The sequence below is a fragment of the Carcharhinus amblyrhynchos genome, chromosome 1 (genome assembly GCF_965287045.1).
Source record: "Carcharhinus amblyrhynchos chromosome 1, sCarAmb.v2.hapA, whole genome shotgun sequence".
In the NCBI taxonomy this organism is placed as follows: domain Eukaryota; kingdom Metazoa; phylum Chordata; class Chondrichthyes; order Carcharhiniformes; family Carcharhinidae; genus Carcharhinus; species Carcharhinus amblyrhynchos.
Window position 1 is genome coordinate 109,253,012 of NC_137324.1, and position 24,741 is coordinate 109,277,752.

General features: G+C 41.0%; 1 protein-coding gene across 2 annotated transcripts in view; it reads right to left on the reverse strand.

The window, feature by feature from the left end:
• The window catches only part of aff1 (AF4/FMR2 family, member 1), a 131,954-nt gene that overhangs the window by 29,115 nt on the left and 78,098 nt on the right, over nucleotides 1-24,741 (reverse strand). For both annotated transcript variants that reach the window (XM_080190922.1, XM_080190913.1), the window contains exons 4-9: nucleotides 23,240-23,284; nucleotides 13,505-13,591; nucleotides 13,266-13,302; nucleotides 8,787-8,829; nucleotides 1,785-1,839; nucleotides 1,523-1,560 (exon numbers count right to left, since the gene is read on the reverse strand). In XM_080190922.1, coding sequence (XP_080047048.1) covers nucleotides 1,523-1,560; nucleotides 1,785-1,839; nucleotides 8,787-8,829; nucleotides 13,266-13,302; nucleotides 13,505-13,591; nucleotides 23,240-23,284 — 305 coding nt within the window. The remainder of the gene's footprint in view (nucleotides 1-1,522; nucleotides 1,561-1,784; nucleotides 1,840-8,786; nucleotides 8,830-13,265; nucleotides 13,303-13,504; nucleotides 13,592-23,239; nucleotides 23,285-24,741) is intronic.

Genomic DNA, 24,741 nt, shown 5'->3' on the forward strand with positions numbered 1-24,741 from the left:
ATGCATGGGGTAGGACCAACACCCAAGACTGTAGAACTGAATTCTGTTGAAGATCTTGAGGTTACAATACACAATTGAAATGTGACCAGCATCGTTAACTAATAGCAGAAGCAAAGACTATTAGGTTGCACTACCAAAAGAATTCTATATAAAGTTAAATGCACAGTTTTGTTCTCGTACAAAAGGGAATATTAAATACCATCAATCATGGTCAATGTGGATAAAAAATGGTTGGAGAAGTGGTTTCCTCACCCCTAACCCCAAGCCCCTAAAATGGACTTTTACTGTAAACCTCAATACGTGGCTGAGGATTGTTAGGAATCGTAATAAAGGCTTGTTGCACCCGCTTTTCTTTTCCTGTCCATCACATGTCCTATCTTTAGCATTTGAATCTTAAATATATAAAAGTGTTCAGAAAATACTTCCTTTTCATTTATTTGATCAGTCTCTCCCCCGCCCCCCAGAGTAAGAGCTGTTTAAAATGCATTTCTAACTACACTACTGGCATCTACATTTCTTTTTGCAAAATATGTTTAAGCACTGATCATTATGGCAGTTGTGCTGATGGAATTGAGGAGAGTTTCTATTCCTATTGGGACTGAATCTTCCATTTGTCAACGGCCAATTATTAGAGATAAAACTGAGAACGTAAGAAGTGATTCACTGAGTTTCTCTCAAAGCCCAGAGGCTAAAGTCAGCACCCAGTGTGGGGATATGGCAAATCCGTCAGCATCCAGTGTGGGGCGGCATGGTGGTTAGCATTGCTGCCTCACAGTGCCAGGTTCAATTCTAGCCTCGGGTGACTGTCTGTGTAGAGTTTGCACAATCTCCCTGTCTCTGCATAGGCTTCCTCCAGGTGCTCCGCTCCCCCCCCAATCCTCCAAAGATGTGCAGGTTAGGTTGATTGCCCATGCTAAATTAACCTTTAGTGTCTGGGTGCAAGTAGGGTAAATACGCGGAGTTACGCAGATAGGGCCTGGGCAGGATTGTGGTCAGTGCAGGCTCAATGGGCCGAAAGGCCTCCTTCTGTACTGCAGTGATTCTATGATTCTAGTGCAGGGATACTGTAAATCCCCCAGTACCTACCGTAGAAATATCACAAACACAGAGTATGGTTAATAATGAATGCAGATCTACAGTGAGACAGTTGGCCAGGAATCTGTGCAGTTGCAGGAATCTGTGATGGCCAAAGATGTTTTAAAAATTGCCGTCATTAATTAGATAAATGTAGACAGTCAGTGGTTTAACTCTTGGTTTGTACAAGACTAGGTGATCTTAGCTGGCATAACAGTTCAAGTAATACAACTCTCTCTAATGTAGCAGGAGTAATTTTCCCTACTTCTTCCTCTATTTGCTACCCACTGAGGAGTGAATATGTGGAAATCAGAGCAGGATAGGAGAGTGATTTATTTTTACTGTAAAAATATGCAGACATGGGAAGGGAAGCTGCAGTCGCAGCATATCGTAGCTTCAAACAGTCAAAAATTAAAACACACACAAATGTGAACAGAAAATAAGGTACCTTTTAGGGACAGAAATAGGCACTGGCTTTTCCATGACCTGTATTGGAGGTGTGGGTGGAGGGACGGGTGGTGGGGGGAGGGCATGAAAAGGAGGAGAAGAGGGTGAAAAGAGAAGCAAGCAAATCAGTCTCTTGGTTAGGTCTTAAGCAAATGAAATCACATATGCAATTTCCAAACCGTTTGCATCTCCTTAAAAGTGCCTCCGTTTTCACATTTATTGAATAAAGACTGTAGGTATTCCACAGCTAATCAAAGACTAACCTGATCCCCATCACTGTCATCACTACTGCTGATCTGTAAGTCCTTTTCAAGCATCCTGATAAGAAATTTACAGAAAAAGTAATACGTTAATGTAAGCTTACTTGTAACACTAATAAATAAACTTAAACTTAAGTAGACCACAAATGCTCAGTTTGAGATCTTGTACATTTTTCTTTAAAACTTACTTACCAAACAGTCTTTCCAATAAAGAGAAAACTTTTGAAAAGTTGGCAGGCTGAATAATTTTTTGTAGACCATTTAGGAATATTTTCTTTTAAATCCCAACAGACTGCCTGATGAGTCAGTGAGCCCATGCTTTTTTAGTACTGAACCACCAAAGAAGATCCCAGTTCAATTCCTGTTTTGACTTATCTGGGATGGTGTGGCCCAGCACCACAGCATATCATGCATCTACTGATTTAAACTCTCCAGTTAGAAATCCAACAAACCAAAGATTATTTTGCTTTTATTTATCTTATCCCGACCAACATTTATCTCTTAACCATCACCAAAGCAGGTTAATTGATCATTTATCTCATTTGCAGTAATCAAATTGACTCTTGAATTTTCCTACATGGGTGACTTCCAAACCAACAAGGATTCATTGGCTGTTGTGCCCTTTGGGATGTCCTGAGGGTATGAAACAGGTTGTGTGATTTTTTTTTTCTTTTATGTCATTACATTCACAGAGAAGAATTCTACTTATTTCTGCAAATGCCTTTTTTAAAAGAGAAGTGCATTTAAAGACATTCATTTCAGCATGCAAAGAGAACATAATACGAAGTGGATAGTGTTGGAAAGCACCCACTCCTTAGATAAACCACAATGAATCAGCCCCGAAATGCTTTAGGAAATGGAAGATGCGACAGATGACATAAACACAAGATTCTCCCCCCTCCTGCTGTGGCTGTCCGTAGAATCAAAGTATGCCAAATGCCCCCCTCCCCCCAGGAATTTCAAGTTCTCTTTGTAGGATCTGATAGAAGCTGGCTGTAAATATGAAGCCCCTTCCTTTCTGCAACCTATGCTTAAAACCAGCCTAACTTCCCAGAATGAGTTATTTCCTGTCTCTCTGCTGTGTGTAAAGCTCCAATCGGAGATGTTTGGGGAGCTCCAAAACAGTCCTTTGTGGCTGTAGGGTCACAGTTCACAGCTGCTTACAGTTCAGCACAATCTTGACATCTTATTAATGAACCACACAGAAACGTGCGAGACGCAAAAGCACGAACACTGGAAGGATTGTCCTTTAATATTAATGCTGCTTTGAGAGAATTAAAGGAGCATTACTGTCCTTAAAGGTGCTAAAATCTGATTTGAAAATACGTCATATTCACACGAGTGACAAAAGAGTGAATAAGTAATTCTCCATCACTGACACTCCAGTCACGAGAAGCAATTACATGGTCATCATCACTGTTGGTTGTGGGAGCTTGCTGTACACAAATTGGTTGTTGTTTCTTACATTACAACAGTGGCTACACTTCAAAAGTTATTCAGTGGCTATAACACATTTCTGGGCATCCTGGGGCTGTGAAATGTAGTCCTTTTTATCCGGAGGTTGAATTCCATTTTCATGGCTGAACTATGTGGAGTTGGGGGAGGGCAACTGAGCTAGTGAGAACCTTTCTGCAGGTATTATGTGCACATTGAGTAGAATTAACTGCGCATTTTGGAATTACATTACAAGGCTGAAGTAAATATTCAATATGCTAAGAAAATGCAAAATACATCAAGCTAGCTAAAAATATTACACAAAACATTAAAAATTCATGCACTGCAATTACCAGTGACATACAAAGACCTCTTTTCTTTGTATTCCCTACTCCCACGCCAACAGATCCTAAAACATCATTGTCCAATAGAAGGAAAGAAGGCTGATATATGAACAATGTGAATGGCTGAATAAACTAGGCTTGTACTCGTTAGAGTTTAGAAGAATGAGGGGAGATCTCATTGAGACGTATAAGATGATGAATGGGATGGATAGGATAGAGATGGAGAGGCTCTTCCCGCTCAGAAAGGACAGTAGGACTAGGGGGCACAGCCTCAAGATAAAGGGGGGGCGGTATAGAACGGAGTTGAGGAGGAACTTTTTCACTCAAAGGGTGGTGAATCTCTGGAATTCTCTGCCCGTTGAGGTGGTGGAGGCTGCCTTGCTAAATATTTTTAAGACGCGGGTTGATGGGTTTTTGATGAGAGGGGATTAAGGGTTATGGGGAGAGGGCGGGAATGTGGAACTGAGCCACGACAGATCAGCCATGATCTTATTGAATGGCGGGGCAGGCTCGAAGGGCCAGATGGCCTACTCCTGCTCCTATTTCTTACGTTCTTATGAAAAGGGAAGTAGAACTAGACATAGGGAAAGACTCTCCCAAAAGAGTTCTAAGTGTCGAATTCCTGTAAAAGCTGGAGTAAATCCCACTGGTAATTTTTCCAGCGGGTTTTTCAAAATGAATTTCCCCCACACTGTGCACTACAAAATGCACTAGTGTGATTCACGCAAAAAAAAATCAGGGGCCAGGGCCTATTCTCGCTGGAGGCCAGCAGCATAAATGCTGAGTGCATGCACCAACCTGTCATAGCCAAGATCGGTGCTTGTGCAGTAGTCCTGCACTGTGGGCCTCCCGATTGCTGGCCAGCCCCGATCTGCCAACCTCTCTCCACCTCCAACAGACTGACGCCCCCCCCCAATCCTCCCTCCACCATGCCTAGCCCCAATTGCAGGTCTCCCTCCCTCTATCACTGCTGAGTGCAGAGTGGCAGCAGGACTCCCCACCCTCACACCAACACCTCTTTCTCAGAAGACTAAGGAAATTCGGCATGTCAGCTATGACTCGCACCAATGTTTACGATGCATCATAGAAAGCATTCTTTCTGTTTGTATCATAGCTTGGTATGGCTCCTGCTCTGCCCAAGACTGCAAAGAATGACAAAAGGTCGTGCGTGAAGCCCAATCCATCAGGCAAACCAGCCTCCCATCCACTGACTCTGTCTACACTTCCTGCTGCCTTGGCAAAGCAGCCAGCATAATTAAGGACCCCACGCACCCTGGCTATTCTCCATGAATTTATGGAATCTGTTTTAACAAAGGTTTGTGGCTGGGAATTGCACATTCTAGACACTGACAGAGCTCACTCACTGGCTAGATGATCTATAAAAGCCACTAAGGGAAAAAAGGCATGTTGGGCTTGCTCCAGCTTGTTGAGCAGCTAGATATAGCAGGCCCGGAGACATTAGTCCTGAGCGTGCTAATTAGATGTAAAGTACATTGAAATGTGCATTTGAATAATTTATGCAGCTCTGCGCTGATTTCTGGTGCGGAGCAATGGCACTGGAAATCCAGCTGCCAGAGACTCACGGAGGCTGTGGCAACAAGTGAGAAACCCACTATATGGCCTTCACTTGAGAATCACCAATGAATGATGCATTTGACATGGCACAACAAATTCAGTGTGCATGCAAGGGGATTTTCACAGTAACTTCCTTGCAGTGTTAATTAAGCCTACTTGTGACACTGCTAAATAAAAAAAGTAATCTGTGCATGTTCAGTTGACACAACCGCTACAGAATGTTACATTTCAGAAAAAGGCCATTTAGCCCATCAAGTGTCTGTCGCTATATTTCTCCACTGGTGCTACCTAGTTCAACCAATTCCCAGCTCATTTCACATCCACTTTTCATAGTCCATCGTCCTTTTGTCCAAATAACTAAAGCAGTAATTTATGGAATCTGCTTTAACAAAGGTTTGTGGTTGGGAATTGCACATTCTAGGTGAGAAGAAATTATTTCTAATTGCTTGTGTTTGCAATTATATCTCAGTTTGGATTGCCAGAACTTGCTCAGTGGCTAGATGATCTATAAAAGCCATTAAGGGGAGAAAAAAAAAATCCATGTTGGGCTTGCAGAAGCTTGTTGAGCAGCTAGACCACAATAATTAGCCTTGATTCCCTGAACCATAGGACTAAATGAAAGAGCAACATTTTTAATCATGATTATTGTTGAGTAATTCAGGGGGTGCGGACATTTGGGTGGAGGCTGGATTCAAGCTTGGTTCAGTCTGGTCCACCCAACATAAGGCCTGCGGTCGGTCTCAGGTGGCCAGTTTGCGGGAGTTTTACAAGGTGTAGCATGCTTACAGCAGGAGTCATTCCCTTCAAGGGAGGAAGGGGGCAGAAAAGGGGTAAACTGAAAAGGAGAAAAATAAAACTGCAACACTCTGAACAGCAGAACTTCCACATCAGTTCCGATCCTTAATTGGCAACTGTTTCCAAAGCTGAACAGTCGGTGCTGTAAACAATCACATCAAGATTGATACTGCATAAAAAATTAACTCAGAGACTGCGATACTTTGTTAAACAGGTTCACTGGGCAATTTGAGAATGGTTTCAGTTCACGCCGAGACACTAACGCATTGAGACTGCAAAACTGTACGGTGTAGAGTTCTAATCATTCTCTGGGGCAATCACCTAATTTGAGTATAAAATAGACAAGGCTGCCTGCAGAATTGAGTTGCTATAAATATCTCTGGTCTAATTTACACAGTTTAGTATTAAACCCCAGTTGAGTGCTTAATCCCATAAGTCAAACAGGAACTCATCACTGCAGCATAATGCAAGTTAATCATTAGGCAATCTCTTACAATCAACATCAGACCAGCTTTTGGGACAGATGTGCACTCGCTGATTGTTGACCAATGCAAAGAGTTTGTTACAATTTTTGCTTTTTTAGAATTTAATTTATCTGAGGGTTGCATGCTTCACGTGCTGACTTGTATTATTCAACTTCAGTTCTTTCAAATAGAACACCACATAAGTCGTATTTATAATGTTTTCAATTGGATCTGACATTCTCCATCTCATGAAAGTGCTCCCTCATCTTGGGAGTTGGAATCTACAGACAGCTGTGGTGTCACAGTACCTCATCCAAATCAGAGCTGTACAGCAGGGAAGGCAACCATTTGGCCCTCATGTATGTGCCGATTGTTCAAAAGAGCTACACAACTAATCCTACTCTCATATGCGCCCAGAGATCCAATAATGTTTCCTGTCCGTCCCCGCCCCCCCCAAACTCCTCGGATTTCCGAGCTAGCAGAAACAAGATTCCCTCTTTCTACTGTTACTCTTAATATCTTTAGAGACCTGGATCAAATCACTCCTTAGCCTTCTAAATTCCAGTGAATACCACCCTGGTTTGTGTAGTCTCTCTGCGAAATTTAATCCTTGGTATCATTTAACCTGAGGTATCATTCCAGTAAATTGATGCTGCATCACCAAGGCCAATATACCATAGGAAGGTGTGGTGCCCAGCACTACTCAGTCTGTGGTCTAGATGTGGTCTAATTAGTGCTTTGTATACCTGACTTCTACTCTTTGTACTCTAAAAGATCAGTTTTCCATCAGCTTTTTTTGAGTTTTCTTTCTGCTATGCTATCATTTTAATGACCTAGGTGCAAGGTTACCCAAGTTTCTTTGCACCACCATTGTTTCTACCATTTCACCATGATAAATATACACGCACATATCCATCCGTTTTGGTCCAAAATGGATTGACCTCACACCAACCTACGTTAAATTCCATTTGCCACAGTTTTGTCCACTTAATCTATTCCTCTCTCCGCAAATTTATGTTTTCATCTATACCACTTAGGATGCTGCCTATCTTTGTGTCATCAGCAAACTTGAATATGTGGGTCTCTTTGCCATCATCTATGTTGTTAATAAGTGACAGTGAATTGTTGAGGCACCCAATGCAGATCCAAGTTGTCACATTCTGTCAATTGTTCCTACTCTGAGTTTCGACATTCAGCTATTCAGCTAAGGAGGTCAACAACTTGTTGAGGTTTGACTTTTATCTTGCACAATCTTACAAGAGATTTCATCAAGTGCCTCTGGAAATCCACATAAACATAGTTTTATGATTACAGGAATGCACCCTGAAGCTTGCTTCTGATTGATGTAAACCAGACTGAGTTCAAATATCCAGCACTCCCAGAACAGTGCACAGAGCTATTTTTCTTTGAAACCTGTCCTTAGGTTTCATAGTATCAATATGAGAAGGTGTCTTACTTCAGCCTAGAAAAGCAATACTGGGAAACGGAAGAATTCAAAATCTGAAATTATGTTCAAACCTTTTGTATCCTGTTTGAAGCCTTAAATATATCCACAGCAATGCAATTTTAGCTGCAGGACATCTCATTGTGGTTTGACAAGGGAGGGAACAAGGAGAAAACACGCCCTAATACTTAAGAAACAAAGCATTGTTTATGTTGGAGGAAGCAGATGGTCAAAAAATAAAAATCAACTCTCCACTTGATTTTTAAGAGCTGGTAATTTCCGCAAAATTAAAGACTTTACCGTACAACAGCAGACAATTTCCTGGACTTTTTTTTTGGGTGGGACATAGATTATGGAAATTTTCCAGGCGGGAGCAGAAGATTATCCAAACAGCACTCAGCTGCTAACTAATAGAGTTTGCAACAGATACGTTAGCCTGCTGGGCTGACCACCTCAGTGTCAAGGAGGAAGAGGAATATACCTGCCAAATTTGAGGAAGACGACATCAATTTAATCATTTCAAGGCAGATATTGGGCGGCACAGTGGTTAGTACTGCTGCCTCATAGTGCCAGGGACCCAGGTTCAACTCCCGGCTTGGGTCGTTGCCTGTGCTGAGCTTGCATGTTCTCAGCACGTTTGTATGGATTTCCTCCAGATGCTCCAGTTTCCTCCCACAGTCCAATAATGTGTAGTTAATTGGCCATGTTAAAGTGACCCTAGTGTCAGGGGATTAGCAGGGTAAATATGTGGGGTTACGGAAATAGGGCCAGAGTGAAATTGTGGTTGGTACATATTCGATAGGCTGAATGGCCTCCTTCTGTACTGTAGGGATTTTATTCTATGATTCTATAACTGATGCTTGTATAAGAAAAAGAACTGTGTATTTGAATCACTCAAGATGGTAGGAGAAAAATTCATAGGCGCATTTTAAGGAAAATATGTACTTACGAATTCTCCCCTCGAGAACCTTTTGGAAGGATCTCACGTTTCTCTGCAAAAGAGAACACAGATAATTACAATGGCAGAGCTAGTACCATACATTTTGCTATTTATTTTGATCAAACAAGGTTTCAAATTGCAGTCAACTAATAAGCGCCTCATATTTCTAAACGGCCCAAACCAACAGTCTCATTTACCATAGGAGCATCTTCTATTACTTCATACATGACATTGGCTGCATGAAAAGGTTTTGTTTCAAATACTGACACTTCATGTGGAGGATCGAGGATGCAGCACTGTTGAATTTAATGTCACAGATCATTGCACAAGGTATTCTGGAGCTGAGAATCTTGAATCTCCAGCGCTGTAGTGACAGGGTGCCTAAAGCAAAGCGTTGAGAGGTCACATGATACTAGGTTATAGTTCACCAGGTTTATTTGAAATTACAAGCTTTCTGAGCGCTGCTCCTTCATCAGGTGACTTCACCTGATGAAGGTGCAGCGCCCCAAAAGCTTGTGATTTCAAATAAACCTGGTGAACTATAACCTAGCATTGTGTGACTTCTCATCTTGTCCATCCCAGTCCAACACCTGCATTTCCACATTAAAGCATTGAAGAAAACAGCATATTGTTCAGATTTGTGACCAACCATGGCAGTTCAAAGATTACAAAAGATTTGAGTATCACTGAGTCATTGAGAAAAAGACATGTCAAAGCTTTTTGGCTTGCATTCATCATGCAAGAATATCAGATGTGAAGGGAACAACAAATTACACTTCATGAGAAGAGTGTGCAAGTGTATACCAATTGGTAGTCGCACTGCCATGGAGAACGTACCAGTTAACTGATGATTTGACTGTTAAGTGGCAAGGCATTCTCTGGGGAATGAACCAGGGAATGGCGATTGCCTATTTTGTTCAGTGCAAACAGATGCAATGTGTGTACATGTTCTGTCTGTCTGTAAAGGAGAAGGCTCTATGTATTAACATATGCAGGTCATTGCACTCAGTGAGCCTCTCCGATAGCCTTAAATTGGTTGTCAGTAGAATTCTTGCCTAATCACAGAATCACATCTAGCGTTGGACACTGCCTGGACTTTTGCAAGTACAGGCTGGTCAACTACACAGCCAGTGGTTTGCCTTTTGTGAGCAGTGGAAGGGACATGCTGTTTGATAGAATCCACCAGGATTTGCAATATACAGCGTACATACCTACCATCACAACAACCCTGAAATTTACGTACCATATTATGACAGGGAGAATGCCTACTTGGTTTGATGGCCACACCTTAGTGACAAATGCCACTTGTTTTGCTACTCTATAGTAGCAGCATGTAATGGCTACCTTCACCTGTTGCTCTGATTTTTGAGATACCTTGTCTTTCCAGGGTTACCTGAGGTAGAATGGGCACTTTCCAGGACCACAAGTGGCAGCCTAATGCCCCATTCATAGGTTTACGCCATTTAATCGAGCAAAGATGTGATCAGTGTCACTGTTATCTTGCTAGATGGCTTTTTCAGCATCAAGCTTGCAAGGTGAGTAAATGGTTTGGACCCTACTTAGGAGGTTGCAATAAGGCCACTTTTATAGTGCGTGGAACTACAGGAATCCCAAATGTACATTAACCAGTAAGGGCAGATTTGCAGTAAATGGTACTCAGCAGATGGTAACAGCATGTGCCTTTGGCTGTTCACAATGGGCAAGGTACAAACTGACCACCCAGCCTGTGCTTGCAAAACTCAAAACACAGTGTCCGACATTAGATACAAATCCGTAATTGGACAAACTTGCTGAACAATCCTGAGTGTGCTAAGAATTACACTGATAACCTATACAAGATTACATGTCAGGCTCAAAAATGTGTGCTAGAAACTACATGTAATACAAAGAGTCTTGTCCTTTGTAGACAGTGGGTATACCTACACAATGTGGACTGCAGCAGTTCAATAAGGCAGCCCACCATCACCTTCTCAAGGGCAATCAGGGATGAGCAATGAATGCTGGCCTATCCAGCAATATCTGCACCACTTGAACTGAATTTTAAAAAACGTACACATATTGTACTCATTTCAACTGAACAAAATAGGTGCCAGTCATTCTCTGGTTCATTTCACAGATGTGGGGATGTCAGTACACTTCACAGGGCAGTGCCTTACCCAGACTCCACCTGCCTGGTATGAATTTAAACAAAGTTTGACAGTTAACTGAATCATCAGTTAACAGGTACATTCTCCATGGCAATGCCTCTATCGATCAGAGTCTACTTATCAACCAAGCTCTCTTCTCATGAAGAATAAGTTACTGTTCTCTTTACATTTGGTATTCTTGTGAATGTCCTAATGAGTGCAAGACAAAATACTTTGATGTTCCTTTTTTCAGCAGTACTCATGACAAAGGTGTTACAAACAAATATTAATTATTATTCTAGACCACCTAAAAAGTATGGTATAACTAACATTACTATTGCAACTATGCTTCAAAACTATTTCATTAAACACCTCAAGGTTATGCAAGACATAATATAAATGCAAGTTTTTTCTATAAACCTAGGTGGAGTGTGCATGTATCTTGTAAGTTATTGTTAATTGGAACATGTGCAATCTTTATCAATGACAATACATGCACACTCTAAGAAAACCATAAGTTAGAAATAAGATATTAGCACGGTTTGATGTCATAGCTTCATGTTATGAATAAAGAAGCCTGATATCAGAGTGGCCTTTGCTTCACTTCAATAGAAAAATCTGGATGTTGTGACAAATCCACATTTGATTAGGACCCAGCTGATTGAACATTGCTGATGTTTGTAGTTTAGTAAAAGAGACTTCAGCCAACAGCCCAACTTAAAATTTTGGCTAGTCAACATTGAATCAAAGAGTGATTTAAAGAGGTTAATGCCTCCTTTATAGCAGAGGTCAGGAGCTGAACAAAAAGCATTTGGATGATTCAATTCCTGACTGGCAATGTAATCCAAGTGGATTTAGAAAAGTCCAAGTTCCTGCAGCAATAAACACGGCTGTGCTCATAGACAAATTTATCTGGTCATCACAACTTTATCTGATTGCTGTTGACTTCTTTTGTGGTACTTAGAACTTTGTTTCGCTAGGTATGAGCTTAATGACTTAAATGTCTCTACAATTATGGTATTGTATTTATATCTATGTTTGTTTTAAGACAATTTTTTAAGCCTACAAAATGGCATTTTGCAGGTTTAATTGTGACTGTTTTGTACAGTGACGAGACAGGAAGCTAAACCTAGGGTTGGCGGTGGTGTTAAAATACTTACCCTTTTTTTGAATCATGTCGAGATTATGTGCTTGAAATTCCCAACTACCTCAAAGACCTCAACTTTCATGGATAATCAGAAGATGCCAAAGAAATTTCCTTTACTCTAATGACCAGTCTTGTGTAGCCAGAGGAGAAATATAGTGGAACTATCTCAGCAGAATGTGATAGGTTTGAGTTTGAGTCCTTGCTAATTTCTAGAAGCAGACATAGGACTGATTAGAGCAGCTTCTGGTGGAACAGTAACATGGCACTATGCACCAAAAATAGCTCGAAAAGATGTAGTGAAAGCCGCTCCTGGTCCACAACAACTGATAACAGTTGGCAAGATGCAGGTCTCACAAAGGCAAGCTCCGCTTCACTGGGATTTAAATATCCTGTGGATTGTGCTCATTCCTGGCAACCTGGGGAAGCATCCAAAAGGGGATGGGGGAATCGTTTCAGTTTCACTGAATCCCTAAAGTGCGGAAGGAAGCCATTCAGCTCATCAAGGCTGCACCGATCCTCCGACAGAACATCCAACCTAGGCCCTATTCCTGTCACCCCATTTATTTACCCTGCTAATTCCCCTACCATGCACATCTTGTGACACTAAGGGGGAATTTAGTATGGCCAATTCACCTAGCCTGCACATCGTTGGGCTGGAGGAGGAAACTGGAGCACCCGGAGGAAACCTGCGCAGACATGGGGGCGGGGATCGTGCAAACTCCATGCAGTCACCCAAGGCCAGAATTGAACCCAGGTCCCTGGTGCTGTGGGGCAACAGTGCTAACCACTGTGCCACCCCAGCTTGGGAATTGTGGATCTGGCTGCTAGAAACCAGGCAAGTGTATAGCACCCACACTATTGTTATTTCTATTGGTCATTTTGTGTATGGTCTAAGAGTCCAGATGCCTTTAAAAAAAGACAGTAACCTCATTAAAGCAGAGATGTTATTCCACTCAATCACACCAAATGAAGTCAGGGTTTGGAATTTTCCTCCAATGTGAACAGCTTCATCAGGAGAACATTTACACTGTGACATGATCTCCATCATTTGCAACTAGCATTTAATTAGATTATACTCAACTGTGATAAAACAATGAATCTTTCCAAAATACAAACTAAGAAATGGATTGGCCTTCATGTGCAAAGAATAAGAAAAATCTCTATGTTTTTGAGATTCAAACACGACTAATAAATCAGATTGGAGCTATTACTCACTGTGTCCTACAAAACCGGAAGGGACGTGCTGGGTTTCCTAGATACAAAGAAAATATCTCAGTGTTAGGTTATGAGCTTCACATTTTAATTCAAATCTGAAATTGTTTTAAGAAGCTTGTGCAGGCCAGAGTTTCTCTGCACTGAAAATATTTTTCTTCAAAAGTACCTTGAATAAAATTTTAGAACATATCAAATTTAAGTAATTCCAACATAACTTCAATTTAAAAGGCTGTACACACCTTATTTTGAAAAGGAAATTTGGATGCTTCTGTTGTACTAGGTGTTTGGATGGCAGTCAGTGGAGGTGGCCATGATTGCGTCATCTCCTGTTAAGACACCCAAAACAAATCAATGGTGAGATTATTCCCTTCTCATAGTTCAGAGGAAGTTACAGCTATTTGATGTTAGAGACTGCAATATACAGTAGATATATAGATAAAACATAAGTGAGATGGTGAAACAGTGGAAACATTTTGCTACTGGAATCAGGAACTACTTATGCATTCCAAATGCAAAAGAAAGCAAGCGTGAAGGGGAATTTTATTAAACTTTTCAGCATGTAAATATGCAATTCCTGAAAACAGGATTAGAGTGACATGAGTCACATAAACCTTCATGGCTGGATAAGTGCAGTTTAGTAGAGGCTTATTGGTAGGCTGCGATCTAACCCCTCCCCACTCTGCCTATTGGGTACAGCTCAGTTAGAAACCAATGGCAATAGTAGAGCAACATGCTGATAGTGAATATTGCCTAAATGAGAGACATATTGCTGAAGCTTTTTATCTTGCACTCTTTGGGACAAATATAAGAATGCCAAATTTAAAAAAAAATCACAACTATTTATGCAACAAAAGAAAGGATGATTGGTTGGCAAGTTGATGCCGATTGCATTAATTTTGAATTACCTGGGAGTGTAGGGAATCTATTGTTCCCTATCGCTTTCTCCCAGGCAATGCCTTGGCCAGAGGCATTCCTGCATTTGTCCTAATGAGTGCAAGATGAAAGCTTCGTCACACTTTTCAGAAACAAAGGAATACAGTTTACCCTTCTTAATGTAAAGTTGCTTCAGTCAAATTGTGAGCATTAACTACCCACTCTTCCATTTTACTCTGGATGTTCAATTCAAGATTATTGATTAAATCACTGAAATTTTTAAAAAATGATTTTAGATCGGTTGACCACACCTAAAATCCAGATGCAGCTGGAGAATGTCAACACTGTGGAAAATTACATCAATAGGAACGAAACCTGCACAAACTTAGTTATTTATGCCTCGTTGCACTCAATGGAAATGAAAGTTAGGAAAGCAGCAGCTAAACTCATATCACCTATTTTATAATATCATCACAAGCCAAAATGACCCCAGAGTTTAAGTTAGTTCACAGGTTCAAATTCTACCAGAGTGAGAAGTGAAAATTAATTCTGGGCTAGTCACACAAAAATAACCATGAAAGCTTTCAGATCATTAAAATTACTAACGTCCTCTGCAGTGTCTAGAAAGCCTCAAAATGTAAGATTTGCTAACACAAAACATTGAGCCTTTGTCACCTACATCCTGGGAAATGTTTACAAAAAAATTATCACCAATCTGCATTTTCCAACAGAAGTCAATGACTAGACATATCCTTTTTCACAAGGAGTCAAAGTTGTTTTGTTACTTATTCAATCTATACTGGTTAGCAGATCAGCAGCAAGTGGCCCCAGATGGTCAGCTACATGAAATAGAAGTTGAATGGTTACTATAAGCTTCTAGGAGGTCTGTGAATCAAACTTATACAGGCATCTTGTGTTTTGCCCGCTTCACTTTCATGAAGCTCGAGGCAAAAAGGAGAGTAATCATAATCTTTAGATTGCCTAGTCATCATACGTCATGTACTGACGATACACTCATTCATTCAGCAAGATGGAGAGGATTTAAATGGTTAACACGGACTAAAACAAACCAGATTTAAGCAGCAAAGTAAATTTTAGTTTCTAGAGAAAGATCATTTGTTCTACTGAGCTCTTAATTCCCATGTTTACTGAACAAAATGTAGCCATTTCCTGAAACAGAATGTCCTGATGTGTTGCTCAGAAAACAGTCCAGCTTTAAAAAGCAGGAGATTCCAGTCTATAAACTGACTTTTAACTGTGGCCTCTGATTGTGAGCCATTGGTGTTCTTCAGTACAACTCTGTACGCTGAACAGCTCATTGCTAGCCATCTTGCCTAATGTGAAAACATACTTAACTCTTGCCTTTTCTTGAGAAGTTATCACATTTGTCTACAATGCCTGTATCTTTTAGGTGAAAATGAAGGGCACTCTTATGGTTCAGATCGGTACAGAAGATCTGAGGGTAGTGTTTGGGTACACTGGACAATCCAGACCCATATTGTGCTCAAACTTCTGCTAGTTTTCTAAATTGATCTTATGGTTAAGTTTCAGCTTAACTCATTTGCATAATCACAAATTTAAAATCTCCCGCCGACCAGCACAATCAGATAGCATTTAAAAAATACAATTGTTTATTTTCTCCCGTGATTAAAAGAAGTCCTTGAAATGAGTTAAGATTGGTAAATTTAAAAAAGCTTCACAGAATGAGAGAACCATTTGTGAATTTAATTGGTAAACAGGAGTTGATTTCTTAGTCAATTTAACATGTTAAAAATGCATTCAAGGGTTTTTCAGTTGCCTATGACTTCCTTGCGAAAAAAATTGTTTCAGATGCACCTTGAAGTTGCTAAAAACAGAAACCCACCACGATGAGCATAATTTGATCTGACAGCATAGCTGGTTTCTTGTGAGGGGTCAGCTTCCAGTTTCATTGCGCTTTTTTTGAAAACAAATAAAAGATTGTGTGAATTCAATTTGTACTGGATGGAACTGCAAGCAGAAACTGGAGGGATGTCCTCAACATATCCCTGAAGAGGTCATACATTACCACTGACTTTAGGGGAGTCTCTGGCTTGTGACCAACCAAGGGAAGCCACTAAAATTCTTCTTCGTGAACATTCAAGAGGTGAAGTCAGAGCATGGGAGAGAGTACAGAACCATTCCAAAAAGTCTGATCCTCTAAACACTCACTGACGGAAATTGAGCAATTTCTGATTAATTAAGTTAAAAGCAAAATACTACAAGTGGAGATCTAAAATAAAAACAAACATCGAGCTGGAGATGCTCAACAAGTCTGGCAGCATCCACCAAAACAAAGTTAACATTTCAATTCTAATCTGACACTTCTTCAGAACTCTGTCACATTGGACTCAAAACATCAACGCCCATCGGCTTGTGACTAACCAAATAAGGAAGACACACACGTTTTATCTGGAACTCTCAGGAGGTGAGGTCAAAGCGCAGGAGAGTGTTCAGAAATACCCCAAAAATTCATTGACCTCAGGGACAGATTTACAATGAAATGCACCGTGCCATGGCACAGGGCCCCCAACCTGCAGGGAATTCCAAACATGAGAAGTGAGTGAAGTTGCTCACCTGGCACCCAAGAACATTGTTCACTCCCCTCTCATTTCCTCACTGGTTCTTTAAATTCCTTGGTTATTTGCTGGAGAATATCTTTTTATTGGCTGCTACACTCACTGAAGTCACATCATACCTACTACGGTGTTTGATTACTTGCTGCTGGTGGTTAATCCTGCCTCCGATTGGCTTGTCTCACCATCTGCCAGTTTCTCTTGGTGCTCTCCTGGGTGAGAATCTGCAAATAGAGCCAAAGCTGCGCCAAGGCGTCAGCTCCTGTGCGCAGTCAGCCCCAAGAGTGGGAATTTGAGGAGAACATACACAGCAAGGCCAAGTCTACCCCTTTCGGCTCCACTGTTTATTAATTTGAACCCAAGTGATTAGCCAGTGCCAATGGATTTTTGTTTACAGACGAAGATTTTCTCTGGGGTTTTTTGATTAGATTGATTGACAAGGACATGTAATAATATGGTGAACGGGAGGGACTAGGTTTGGAGCAGAGAAACACAGCTTTCAGTTCTGGCTGGGGTTTGTTTTGAAGCTAGAGGTTTTCTACAAGCTCTACAAAATCTCTCTGAGAGCTTCAAGACTATTTATATTCATCATTGCAAGTATATTTATGGTTGCTAACTGTATTGAAAATGGTTTTTAAGCCTGCAAAAAGAATATTGCTTATTTGGAACTGAAATACTGTCAGATAGAAATTAAAGTTGTTTCCTTTCTTTTTTTAAACTCCTTCAACTGTTAAGCTGCTTCATTTTGTTAGACTTAAACTAAGTTATTAAATAAAGTTTGTTTTTATGAGATTCTGGATTTGTCAGTGAAGTTACTCCTGGAATGAAGCATTCTATCCTCACGTTTATACCAAAATAGAAAAAAAATTGTTGGGTTCTAGCTTGGCTGCCTAAAGTAATTTGGGCTTTTGGCCCAAGGCCCTAACAATATGCTTACATGTTAATTAATATATGTCTATGTATATGTCTACGTACGGGGGATAGGCACTGAGACTATTATATGTTTGCATTTGTAAGGATGTGGTTTTATCTGCTTAAGAGTTACACATATTACAAAACAGTGTAGCAGTTATTTCTAATTGTACCTACATCTCACCGAATCAAAACCCATGTTATTTAAAAAAACAAATTTTCCCAGATCTCTCCATCTAGAATGTATCCTACTGGACTGTTTCAGGAAATTCTCTTGCATTAAACTGTTTTGTACTCACTGCTCATCTCCCTCTCAATTTAGCAGAACGTGTGGTAATTATTTGTTCACAACACTGTTACTTTTGGTGAATCCTGAATTTCTCTACCATTGCGAGGAAGACTGAGGCCAAACCTGCCAAATCCAGCGGGATGTTGTGGAAGTGGATCTTGCTGGATATTCCTGCCTCAGTATCACCACTTAATTGCTCAAAGGCAGCAATGACTGGGTATGATCACCAATGAGTATTGAATTCAAGGCATGCACTCTTCCTTGACACTAATGATCAAATTACCAGTGATTAAAGTCCTGGTCAGGGGAGCATGTATTCATTGTACAGGCTGATTTCTGTACTAGCTAGTGGCTGGGGGTTTGAGGGAAATAGCAAACACAGAATTGGGGTGTCAGTCACATATGCAATACTTAAAAAAAGTGTGCATGTGTATTTCCAATCTATGTTTACCAGTGTATGTAATTGTGAATAAGTGAATGGGTATGGGATATAACCGCCTGTGTGAATTCAAAAACAAAACCACAGATGAACTAGTCACATACTGTTAAAACATTTTTTATACACTTTAGTTTACAAGTTTGAATTAATAGAGCAGTCAGCCCAGCTACAAAATGGTAATTGACTCATCTAACTATTGTAAAGATACTTTGTGATTTGTTCAAATCTTCATTGCCCCAAAAGTTGGTGATTTGAAGACAAGGTTCTGGCTTTAACAGCCAGTGGGCCCATTTCCCAAGCTGCCAGCATTCACTGGGGTGAACAAAGTAAGCGTACAGCAGAGTGTGAAAATGACAGGCTGGAAAGCCAGAAGAACTCCAACCATGGCCAGGTAAGAGGATACTGCTCACAACATTCCTTCATAAAGTGTTTTCCATGCTCGACTTCTTGGCAGTCACTTCATCTGTTTTATACTTCAGTCACCTTTCACAATGAAATGGAATTGGCTTCTTCAGTTCCCTCTTGCACCCTGAAGAAAATGAAGAGCAGCAGCAACACCCACTCCAGCCCAACCAGTTATAGCAGCAACACCAGCAGCAGCTGCTTCTGCTCCGCCACATGCCACTCCAACAGGAAGACAGGATGGATACAGAGATCCAGCTCCAAGGATGACAGAACACACAACACAGGTCTACGGCCACAGGACCAGCTCTCAATATGTGTCAGCGCAATGTCTCAGGAGGCTCAGGTTTTCACGGCAGGTCGTTGCTGATTTCCGTAGCCTCATGGTACATGACCTCCTTCCTAGTGGTGGGCAGGCATTGTAAATGGCTGACTTACTTGTAAGTGCTCGTCACTGGAGGACAGCTCACACGAGGGTCTCTAGCTCCCATGTTTTATGTTGTTCTCTTGCAAGGACAGAAAGCAGAGACTTAGGAGTATTGACAATGGTCTGTGTGAGTAGCAGGAGAACATTTGTGGACAGTGATTGTGAGACATGGGTGTAAGAGTGCAATAGGATGAGGGGGAACGTGAGTATTGGCTGTCCAGCTGGGGACGTGAGGTGCTTGGAGAGAGGAATGAATTGAGCCACAAGGTGCATTGTTCCAAGGGACGTTGTATTGTTGAATGTTGAAAAGGTCAGTGTAGAGGTTGACACCTCAAATTTTAATGTCACTCACTATTCCCACCCTCCTGAGGTCCTGTATCTCTCGACCGGACAGTGTCCAGGTTGAAGAGCTCACATTGCTGCTGCCGAATTCCTTGTCTGCTTCCATCCATACCTATTGGTTGGAGAGGTTGGCTGCTTCCTCTCACCGTTGGATAATATTACCCCATTGCTGGCCCTTCGATCTTATGACATGGAGATGCCAGCGTTGGATTGGGATAAACACAGTAAGGAGTCTTAGAACACCAGTTTAAAGTCCAACAGGTTTATTTGGTAGCAAAAGCCACTAGCTTTCGGAGCACTGCTCCTTCATCAGGTGAGTGGGAGCTCTTTTCACAAACAGGGCAGATAAAAACACAAACTCAATTTACAGAATAATGATTGAAATGCGAGTCTTTACAGCCAATCAAGTCTTAAAGGTAATGTGAGTGGAGAGTGCATTAAGCTTCGATCTTATAGCAGATAAGAGCAAGAGAGAGATACCCGGGGAACTATCCTACCAGATCTCCTTGCCATCCCTATCAAAATTCCACGTCCAGTTTTGTCATTCCTACCCTACACTGCCATTCCTTTAATTAGAAGTCCTTCCTTTGACAGATGTGCCGACCCTCCATGGTCATCAGGGAACCCAGAAATGGGAAGTCAACACCCTCAGCACAGCCTGAGTCAGTGGGTTCAGAAAATTCCAGCCAATGTCTCATTTCACAAATAATATGTTACTTGTGAAGCAGTGGGGATATCCTAATGATGTGATAAAGTACTACAAAAACTCACAATATTTTCTCATGCATAGGCAATTACAGGCTAATTAGTCGAACATCAGTGGTAGGGAAATTATTGGAAAGAATTCTGAGGAACAGAATTAATCTCCATTTGGGAGGCAAGGATTAATCAAGGTTAATCAACATTGCTTTGACAGGGAGTGATCAAGTCCAACAAATTTGATTGAATTTTTTGAGGTGGTGACTGGGTGTGTAGATGCGGGCAATGCAGTTGACGCAGTCTACACAGACTTCAGCTAGGCTTTGATAGGGTTCTGCATGTGAAACTGGTCAAGAAGGGTAGAGCCCATAGGATCCAGGGAAATTTAGCTTGGCGGCTGGAGGCAGAGAACGACGGTTGAAGGTTATTTCTGTGACTGGATGCCTGTGTCCAGTGGCGTACCCGAGGGACCGGTGCTGGGTCTCTTGCTATTTGTAGAGTACATTAATGATGTAGATGGGAATGTGGAAGATATGACCAGTAAGTTCACAGATGACACAACAATTGGTGATGGGGTAAATAGCAAGGAGGAAAACCTTGGATTATAGGATGATACTGATGGGCTGGTCAGATGGGCAGAGGAATGGCAAATGGAATTTAACCCTGAAAAGTGAGGTAATGCATTCTGGGAGGACTAACAAGGCAAGGGAATATACAATGGATAGTAGGGTGCTAGAAAGTACAGAGGACCAGAGGAACCTTGAGGTGCATGACCAAGGATCCCTGAAGACAGCAGGACAAGTAGATATGGTGATTACGACGGCATATGGGATACTTAGAGCAAGGAGATTATGATGGAGCTTTATAAAATATTTGTTAGGCCACAGCTGGAATACTGTGTCAATTCTGATTGCCACATTATAGGAATGATGTGGATGCAATAGAAAAGGTGCAGAAAAAAATTCATCAGGATGTTGCCTGGGCTGCAGCATTTCAGCTATGAAGAGAGGCTGGTTAGGATGGAGTTGTTTTCCATTAGAGCAGAGAAGGCTGAGAGGGGACCTGACTGAGGTATACAAAATTATGAATAAGAAATAGGAATGAACCTTTCCCCTTAGTAGAGGGGTCAATAACCAGGGAGCATAGATTTAATGTAAGGGGCAGCAGAATGAGAAGGGATTTGAAGAAAAATCTTAACTGAAGAGGGTGGTAGAGGCAGCAATCCTCACAACATTTAAGAAACATTTAACTGAGAACTTGAAATGTGTTTGCACACAAGGCTACAGACCAAGTGCTGGAAAATGGGATTAAAATAGACAGGTGCTTGATAGCTGGGGCAGACACAATGGGTCAAAAAGCTTCTTTTTGTACCTACAACTCTAATTTCCTTCAGAGCTTCTAGTATGCAAATAACCAGGTTTCTACTTGCTGTCCAAAGAATAAAACATTCAAATGGCAGCACTCACATTCTCAATGCACAGAATTAGTCACTGCTGTAATGCAGGGAAATGTGCCAGCCCCATTTACACACAGCATGGCCCCACAAATAGCAAGAGGATTCATGACTCGTTTTGTGACGCTGCCGGAGATAAACATTGGCCTTGACACTAGGGAAAACTCCCCTGCTCTTCTTCAAAATAGTGCTATGAGATCTTTTACATCCATCTGAGAGAGCAGAAGGAGCCTCAGATAAATGGCACCTCCGATGGTGCAACATTCCCTCGGTACAGCACTGCCCTGGGCGTGTCAGCTTAAGAGTCTAGTAAGAGAGTCTTGAACTCCTAACCTCCTGACTCAGAGATGTGGATTCTACCACTGAGCCAAGTTGGACATGCAACGTGAATACAGGGAGGGGAAAAAAAAGTGGTTGGTAAATTGGGTACCAAGTAAATATAGACATGGAAAGGCACAGAAATTTTAATTCAGGAATCTCTTGCTGCAAAGTATATCAAATTAATTTATTTAAACTTCCTTGGGCACATGGCTAAAATGATCAAGACATTACTGGCAATGGTGAAAATAAATGAGTCACACTGTGGTGTCAATAGTAAATTAGCTCCACCTCCACCAGCTAGTCTTGCTTTGTTAATTGCAGCAAAACCAGAGCCATCAGAAAGGCTTTTTATTAATCCAGCTTGGACATTTGCTGCACCATTCTGCTGGTTGTTTTCAGTGTTCTGTGGACAGGAAACGGGCAAAGCACACTCTATACCCCGTGCACGCATGGAGTTCTGCCACAAAGCCTACTCCCATCATTCCCCAAACACAGCAAACACTACGATACAAATGGTGCCAGGACTGTACTGGCAAAAGCAGCATTAATGGTTTGTTTATCCAATCTTATCACCACTGGCCTCAGTAGCTTTTCCAACAGCAGTTTATGGCTTCTGAACAAAGGTCATCAGCAATCACCATTTGAAACAAAATACTGGAATAAAATACCTCTTGCAATTTCTCTTTTTAAATGTTGGCACGTAGTGCAAGTACTGCGGAATTGTAATGGTGGAAACAAAGACGACTAATTATCTGAAATGGGACATGACTAACCTAGGGGACTTTGATGTTTTTCTCCCATTCTAGTCATTTAACAAACAAATCCTTGAAGCAATAGAATTCAAGTCCTGAAACCTTCCATGAAATTTGCCTTTTTGTACAGTACAGTGTGCTTTAAACTCACATCAGTGCATTTACTGCCAAATGTTTTCTGAATGGATTTTGTTGGAACTTTAGTTTATTTAGACTATGTTGATTAGTACTATGTACAAAAATGCATATTAGCATTTCTGATGGGCAATTTAGGAGGAGCTTTACTGCCATTGACAACTTAATAACTAGGGCTGGAATAAGATACATACTACAGTATTTGTTCTGTAATTGGTATGAAAACTTGTTCAAGTGCGTCAGTACAGTATCAAGTTACCCCTTATCTGTAACAGTGTAACATAAATCCAATACAGCACTCACAAAAGCAAGTGTGGTGGTAAAGCTAGACCTTACCTTCAGGATTTCTTCCACACAATTGGCTTCATTTGACAATGTTTCCTGCAAGATGGAAAAAAAATTGTCTTTGGTGAAATACTGAAATAAAATCACAATCAAGTAGTCAGTAAAATAGTCTCTTTGTAATTAAATATTGTCTGCTGAAACTTGCTGAATTTACTAATTTTTAGCAACATAACTAACTGAACACAAGCCAATGTGTTAAATAGGGCAAAGTAATTGTATTGCAACCTCAGGAATACAGGTGGTTTGGACGTCTCAACAACTTTTGATCTTCATTTTTACTAGACAATGCAAACTTTTATTTAATAAAAGTTGCAAAGTAATGGGAATAGCTCATATCTTCTGGTTTGCCTTTCAATTTCATCCTCATTGGGGAGATTTCAGGCACAGCCCAAGCTTCATTTGAATCTCATTAAGTACACAGGAGCACATTAAGTTTACTTATTAGTCACAAGTAGGCTTACATTCACACCACAATGAAATTACGGCGAGAATCCCCTAGCCACCACACTCCGGCACCTGTCTGGGGACACTGAGGGAGAATTTATCATGGCCAATTCATCTAACCTGCACATCTTTGGACTGTGGGAGGATATCAGAGCACCCAGGAGGAAACCCACACAGACACAGGGAGAATGTGCAAACTCCACACAGACATCCAAGCTGGGAATCAAACCCTGGTCCCTGGTCCTGAGACAGCAGTGTTAATCACAGTGCCACCATGTCACCTTAAGGAGCTGTGTTTGTCAACTGACCATGCCTGCTGGTTAAGTGACATGAGATGGACCACGTTTGAGATGGGTGTGGACCATTTCAGAGATTATCATGATTCTTTAGCACAAGGCCCAGTTTCTGACCTGCAAGTTGAACAGTTAACTGCCTCCTTTTGTGAACAGCAAAATACAGTCAAGGAGCATTCATTCTTCATCATATGGCAGGGGTTAGCGTTAGAATAAGGGTTAGACATCAGCTGGGTGGGGTGACCGTGGAACATGCAGTAACTGGGGCAACATCTTTTAACGCAAATTTTTCATGAGCACTTCAAAAGCTTTACATTTCTGTTAACCTCCTGTTTATTTGCCTTTGTTGTACACTGGGCAATGAATTTTTGTAAAAGAGGTCATTTGTCATAATTCTTAGTCTTGTTCCAAACTCACGTCCAATTCTCAAGTAACTGCTTCTCATGCATAGTATTAATCAATCAGGATTGAGGAATGAAGAAAAATTTGACCGTTCATTGAGCATTAGAATCAGACTATCCTGCACATGCATTCTGAAACACTGTTTTATAAACTTCATCATGCACCTGAAATTCACAATATACTGTGCTCTATATTATATGCAAAGAGACTCCAGAATATCAGATGCTAAATTTAAGTATAATCTATGTACCAATTCTTACCCTAATTTGCACAGTAAACAAGTCTCAAAGTGGAATTTTTCCATCTGTCTGATAGCAGCCATCAACTTTTTGAACAATCTTTTACTAAATAACC